General features: G+C 29.2%; 1 protein-coding gene across 2 annotated transcripts; it reads right to left on the bottom strand.

Moving 5' to 3' along the window:
- Positions 1–1,527: 1,527 nt before the first annotated feature.
- On the bottom strand, positions 1,528–4,908 carry LOC111914233 (synaptotagmin-2). Of its 2 annotated transcripts, XM_023910005.3 has the most exons (10): positions 3,961–4,908; positions 3,762–3,860; positions 3,626–3,676; positions 3,437–3,560; positions 3,129–3,349; positions 2,964–3,038; positions 2,811–2,887; positions 2,139–2,736; positions 1,929–2,060; positions 1,528–1,858 (listed from the first exon to the last, which is right to left on the bottom strand). In XM_023910005.3, exons 1-10 carry the CDS (start codon positions 4,069–4,071, stop codon positions 1,727–1,729), a joined length of 1,620 nt encoding a protein of 539 aa, XP_023765773.1. In that variant the 5' UTR covers positions 4,072–4,908; the 3' UTR covers positions 1,528–1,726. The 2 variants fall into 2 exon arrangements, with proteins under 2 accessions (XP_023765773.1, XP_052622156.1); XM_052766196.1 differs by lacking the exons at positions 3,129–3,349; positions 3,437–3,560; positions 3,626–3,676; positions 3,762–3,860; positions 3,961–4,908 and having other exon boundaries at positions 2,834–2,887; positions 2,964–3,105.
- Between the last annotated feature and the right edge of the window lie 2,320 nt (positions 4,909–7,228).

The raw sequence follows: 7,228 nt of genomic DNA, 5'->3' as shown, positions 1-7,228 counted from the left end.
TATAATAAAAGGCAATCCATGGCCCAAATTGCAATTATCATATAATTACAATTCCAGTACCTTAAGTTTAATTAATCTCTTTTAGTCACAAAACTAATTACCAATTAATTATTGACTAATATTAATTAAACAATATGATTTCTCCTTTAATATATTATTCTCATAATATATTAATAAATCATATTTAATCCTTTCTCTCCATAATTCATCCTATCAAGTTGCTTCGGTGAAGGCAACCCAAAAGGACCATGCACCATCGGGTCAAGTACATACCAAAATAGTTATGGACTTAGACACTAATCCAACATTAACATGACATGGAAATGTAGGCCCATTATACACTTAAATAGGTCCCTAAGGTCCATTAGCCATGTAACGAGAATATTAGGCCCAATAAACATGTTATGGATGTATTTCGTCCATTGTTATTATTTCGTTGTTTATTTTAGCTCGAGGTTTACCAAGACAACAAAAATATCTAATTTTGGTAACAGAGACATTTTTGGCCCATTAGACTGAAAATATACAATTTTAGTCACCTTTTTGGAAAATTTGACACTTTAAAACCCTTAAGGTTAAAAGTTTTCATTTTATGGGCTTACTTCTAATAAAATGACATTTGTGGCCCATTTTGGCTAAAACTTCTTTTTCGGCTTAAAAATCATAAATATTAACATTTTTGGCCCAAATACATATAAATGGACATTTTTGGCCCGAATGATTAAATATTGTTGTTTTCGGCCCATTTCTATAAGAAATTACATTTTTAGCCCATTTTTGAAAAGAATAGCATTTTCGGCCCACATTTTGTAATAATAGCATTTTATCTCCGAATTTGAATAAAGTGTCATTTTCAGCCCATAGAACCGCAAGTTTTCATTTTTTACTCAAATTGGTATAAAATGACATTTTAGTCCACAAAAACCAAAATTTTTACTATTTAGGCCCAATAAACCATGAAAGCCCATAATATGGCCCATTATGCGAAAAATTACACTTTTGACCCCTTTAACACCAAGAATATCATAAAGACTCATTTTTTTTGTATGAAAGTGACACTTTTAGCCCTTACAAAACCGTAAGTGTCAAAAAGGTCTCATCTTTTGTTTATTTGTCAAAAATGGCCCTTACACATGATTTTGTTTAGTCTTTCAACATCTTAAACATATCTTAAGCTTTCATCTTTATAGTATGTCGCTTATAATGTTTTTATTTTTCAAATCTTAAACATAATTTTGTTAATTTTAATTTATAAATTAAGAAAGTGTTTAGATAAATAGTTTTTAGCTTATTTGCTTATTGTTGTGGAAATAAATAATTTTTTAAATATATTTGGATTAGTTTATTGCGGTGGAAATAAATAATAATCAATAACAATAAGCATTCTTCCTTGCTTATTAAAATCAGTTTATTCCTACAGCCATAAACTGATTTTAAAGATTCATATTCAAACACTTAAATTTGCAATAAACAACCTATTTTTTTTTCTCTTTCTAAACACCCTTAAGATCACCTAGCCGTTTTATATCCACTAGTATAGTTAAAAATATCAAAACTAACCAACGGTCAAGATTTAATCTCCTAGATCATATATATATTTAGGTTTTCAAATTTCATGATAGCATGCCAGCATGGTATACTATTTCATTTTCATCGTCTTTATTAACTAAAACCCTATGAATATCAATAACTTTCGTCGCCGTGAGTCACCGTTACCGGCGGCAATCTAGCCGGAAGTTCTCCAGTGCAATTCCACCTGAAGCCGCCCATTCTTGGAATCGATCAGATGATATTTCTCGTTGATCCGTTTGTTGTTCACAACATCCGCAAGGCTTATATCGACATAACCCAAAGATTCCTGAAAAAAACAGAAAAGAATTAAAACCCTAAATCATACAATGTTTACAAAAATTCATTGATGATCTTACCTTCGGATGAATTAATCCCATCCGCTTCGAAGTACTAACGACTTCGATATGCATTTTCTCATTCGTCGGTGGCTCTTCTAACGTAAATGTAAACTCTTCTTCCCATCTCGGATCTCGAGTCTTCTTCATCGGCTGTAAATCAACCAAAAAAACTGTAAAAAACACAATTCAAGAAGCAATTAGCGTCAATTTTGAATTCGGGAAACAAACCTTAGTTCTTTTTTCTTCGCCATGGAAAAGCACACGAACGGAAGGATTTGTATGATGTTTTCCTTCGAGATCTTCTCCTTCATGGATTATAACAACAAGCAAGCCGCCGCCCTCCGGAGTTCCCACCGGAGCTTTCTGCATCGCACTAACTTCTTCAACGTCAGTCGGCATCTGGTCTTCTCCGAAGGGTTTGTACATGACTTCAACCACGATTTGACCTCGTGATTTATCGTTATGCGAATCGTTGGGATCCATGTTCTTGAGTAGATCGAGAGTTAGGGTTTTTGGTTCTTCGGGAGTTAGATCTTTCAAAGGTACACGATTCATCCCCATTTTATCATGCTTCCCTACCGATTCCCAATCGAAAACCATGATTTCTAGAGCTTGAACTTCAGGATCTTTCACAACTAGATTGAATTCTTCATTCCATTCAGGATTCAAGTTCTTGTGTTTTACAGTCGTCTTCTTCGATGGCAACTTATCATCTGTTAGTGTCAATTTCGCATAAGGATCAGAAGCACCCAGAAGATCTTTCTTTTTAAGCTTCATTGCTTTTACAACTTTCACATTTAGCATCCCAACAGGTCGCTTCATAGCTCTGCCATTTTCAAACATGAAGAATTCTTTATTTTTGCAAACGAAAATGGAAAAAGATCAAAGTCAAATCCTTACTTTGTAGGATCCAAAATTGCTACCTCAAGAACTTTCGGCCATAAATACATGTTCGCTACCTGATCTTTGATGAGTTCCTGAAAAGAAAAACAAATTTCACCAGTAAAAACCCAAAATCTTTAACTCCATTTTCGTTTTAACAAACAAACATACCTGAACGAACCCATACAAACCAGGAATCGACATTAAATCTGCCCCAATTAATTTTACTCCAAAATCAACATGAGGCTGTGTAAAAGATGGAAAAGTTGAACTTTGAAATACTAAAGTTGCATACATATATACATTTTTTAGAATCTAATCTTGAAAATCACTAACCTTGTCCATTAGAGAAACTAGAATTTTACAAAAACATGGAAAAGTTGGAACCAATGGCTTTAAAGTGATTCTTGGAGATGCAAATACTTGCAAATCAACAATCTGAATAGTGGGTCTTAACCCAAAGGCCTTAACACCTACATGAATGTTAGGATTTGCTGCCCATTTGAACGATGGTTCCATAATTATCTCTTTTTCATCTGTAGTATAAACTTTCATTCCTGAATTAAAGAAACTAACATCATAAACATGTAAAAAAGTAACAACTTAAGTATCAAAAGAGATGTAATTATGTAAAAAAGTTTAACCTTGAAAAGTAGGAGGTAAGCTGCCTAATGTAAGTGAATCGAATTCAACTTCATCGATTTTGTATTGTGGAGTTTGTTCTTTGATCATTGGTTCAACTGTTGCCAAAACCGTTTTGCAAATTGCCTACAAAAACATTGGAAATATTATGTTCTTAAAAATCATTTGGGGTTTAACATGTTAGGTTATACCTTGTCTAGATATGGCCACATTAATTCAAGAAACTTGTTAAGCCAATCAACCTATGGATAAACAATGAATCATTATTAAAATCATACAAAATAATCGAGATATAAAAAACGAAATGATGAAGAAGCAACAAGTTACACGATCATGGTCGGGATTTTTCACCCAAATGGGTATTTCAGGGAACATTCTTTGAAGAGTTGGTTCGTCTTGCTCAACCAAAGGCTTAATTTCAGGATTCTTGAGGAGGAAACACAAACGAATTAATGTTGTATTAAACATCAAAAATCTTAATCGATTCAGAAGAAAGAGGCACGAGATTCTTAATTATATAACTGACCTCAACATCAGATGATTGGATGAAGATGAAGAGAAAATAACCAATCACAAGTCCAAGTGTGATCCCAATCCCAAAACCGAAAGCCCCAGCAATGGCGCTGATTATACCCATCTACACTCTCGTATCAGATCACACAATTTTGTCTACGATTCCAACAATTATGATTCAAAATTGCATAATCTGATAAAAAAAATTGACGAGCGTTATGATTTAAAAGCTCATAATCTGGTGATAGTTTGTGGAATGACAGAATTTAGGTAATGAGAAGGGAATTATGATTCAAAGATCAAAATTGTGTATTTGTGGATGATTTCTTTACATATAAACTCGAATAATGTAAGCCTAAAAACCCAGAAAAGGAAAGACAATTATGATACGAAATTGCAAAATCCAATGATAAATTCTTCCGAAATCAAATCATAGAACAGAAGCCAACGAATTACGAATCGATATTGCGTAGTCTGATTACAATTTCTTCATGGATCAAACGCTCTCTGTTAAAAGGTATCCAAAAGGAAACAATAAAGAACACAAATACAAGAACATGAAAGTGCAAAACCCGAAAGGGAAAAAAACCAAAGAAGAAGAAACCAAGCAATATTTATTGTGATCCCCGAAAAATCTGCAGCATTTTCGTACATGAAATTGTGATAATACACACTACAAATGGAAAGCTTTTATTAATGTAATGCATGGCCAACGTGATCCGTATCCATCGGTTTTGGTGAAAGTTTAATGTGTTTTTGGACAATCCTAATCAATAAATCAGGTTAAGTTATTTCTAATCACAGAATCAGAAAAACTCAGAGTTATGACATACACAGAATATTGAGCGTTCGAACTCTCCTAAACCTAATTCCAGAGTCAGAAATCCTAAAGGGCATCGTTGAGAGTTGAGAATGTCGATTTTCCCCTCGTCATCTTCATCGCAAAGCCGTTGGGCAACGATTGTCTCCTCATCTTCCCGAGTTTCTGCGTTTCCTTTTTCTGAATTATGGTTTACCCGCCTTGTCCTTATCGGATCGGATCATGGAGACTAGATTGTTTTGGCCCAAAAGAAACGTTATGGCCCAAATCTATGTCTATACTCTATATGCTCCCCTCCATTATAATTATTTAATTAAAATATTTATATATAAAAAAAACAATGTTGGTAGCAAAACAAACTCTATAATTAACATATTAATTGTAATAAATTTATATTATTATTTATTTTCACTATTAATTCATAATTTTATAGATTGTTTAATGTTGTATAAATTATATATCAAACATATATTGATTTATATATATAATAACTACAAAGTAGTATGAAAAAATAAATAAACTTTTGATAATTTTATAGAACGTTTTAAATTGTGGAAATTATATATAAAATGTATGTCAATTTTTATATAAAACAAATAACAAATAGTATGGAAAAACACTGTAATTTTTAATAAAACAAAAACACTACAGCATCTACTATAGCATTTACATCAAACAAAATTATTAAACACTTATAAATCATTCGAATGAATATTTAGAAATCAACATACATTTGATATATAGAAACATTGTTATAAAAATCCATGTTGAAATAACCATTGATGCGTCAAAACTTTTTTTTTCAACTCTTTAATTTTGAATCACAAATATTTTCAAACATATGATTTTTTAATCAAACTTACTTATATACTACTAATATAGCTATAATGTGTATAATAAATAAGTGGAAAATAAAAAGACATTGCAAATTTATAACCATAAAGTTTAAAAAACTTTTGAATGTGGTGGAAAATAGAGAGGCATAACTAACTACATTAAATTTGAAATCAAAATTACATTTAAAAAAAACTGTTGAGTTGTAGTGGGAGTTTTAAATTCTTGAGTTGTGTCCAATAATATAATATAAATATTAACATTTATATATTATAAAAACAATAGTATAAGCATGTGTCATTGAAATGATAATTTTTATAATAAGTTGTAACTAATACGGTATTATAATAATTTTAAATATAAGAAAAGAAAGATATAAAGAGTTGTCTTTGAATCAAATTGAATTAAGTTTTTGATTTAAAATTATTTTAAACTAGATGAATTTTTAACTAATTTATAAATAATTTATTTGAATATTTTGTATTTTCAATTATTATTATTATTATTATTATTATTATTATTATTATTATTATTATTATTATTATTATTATTATTTCAAATAACAATAATCTTTTAATATAGTATTATATGTTCTTTAGTTTTACGTTATTTTAAACAATTATTATTTCTTACTTAATTAAAAACTACTTATTGAAAATTTTTCATTATTATATTTAAAGAAAACTATTTATGTATTGTACTTTCATTTTTATCCTTAAATCTATGAAATATTGGAAAAAAATGAAGGGGAGGGTTAATGCGAAAATACAAATAATTTTCGAAAACGTGAAAGTAAGAAAAACCTATGATATTGTATCACCTCAACATTATATTTTGGAAAATAATTCATCCAATTTTGAAATACATTATGATAATCGATGATAGATGATAAATTATTTCATATTAGCAAAGTATGATTTTTAACATTTTTATTATGAAAACATGAATTTAAAAATGATTAAGGACGTGAAAATAAAAATTATTAACACCGTCTTTAAATCTATATTGACATAACATCATCCAATGGAAACTTACTATCTTTAATTTATTGCTAATAAATTTATTTTTTTATAGTACATGTATTTGATTTTTATAAGATAAAATATGTTTTCACAAGATATTTATATTTTCTTATGAACCTACCTCTCTCTCTCTCTCTCTCTCTCTCTCTCTCTCTCTCTCTATATATATATATATATATATATATATATATATATATATATATATATATATATATGTTAAGAGTGGTTAGGAGAAAAGAAGTGTTACACATGAGGTATATTTTTATCACTTATATTTTCTTATAAAAATATTAATATTTTATTTATTTTACTTTTTCTTTATGATAAATAATGAATAGGAAAAGAGGAAATTGACAAATGTAATAAGATAATAATTTATTTTTATTACTATAAAAACATTTAAAATGAATACATCTATATAAATTTTGGTAGAACATAAAGAATTCATTTTTATAACACAAATAATCATTGGTTTTTAACAATAAAGTAATATCATATTAAAAATCATTCGTTCTAAATCGTCATAAAATATATTTTCTTAACATAAAAAGAGAGACGACATAAAAATACATACATGTTAACAAAGTTAATTGCTCTAATTGATA

This window comes from Lactuca sativa, chromosome 8 (assembly GCF_002870075.4).
Source record: "Lactuca sativa cultivar Salinas chromosome 8, Lsat_Salinas_v11, whole genome shotgun sequence".
NCBI classification, from domain to species: domain Eukaryota; kingdom Viridiplantae; phylum Streptophyta; class Magnoliopsida; order Asterales; family Asteraceae; genus Lactuca; species Lactuca sativa.
The sequence above is the reverse complement of the archived record's forward strand: the minus strand, read 5'-3'. Positions and strand labels throughout refer to the sequence as shown.

Coding starts and splice junctions, on each gene's coding strand:
- LOC111914233 (XM_023910005.3), bottom strand. CDS start 4,071: ATGGGTATAATCAGCGCCATTGCTGGGGCTTTCGGTTTTGGGATTGGG. Junction 3,677..3,761: donor AAAATCCCGACCATGATCGT/GTAACTTGTTGC, acceptor GTTTATCCATAG/GTTGATTGGCTTAACAAGTT. Junction 2,061..2,138: donor GCGAAGAAAAAAGAACTAAG/GTTTGTTTCCCG, acceptor GTTGATTTACAG/CCGATGAAGAAGACTCGAGA.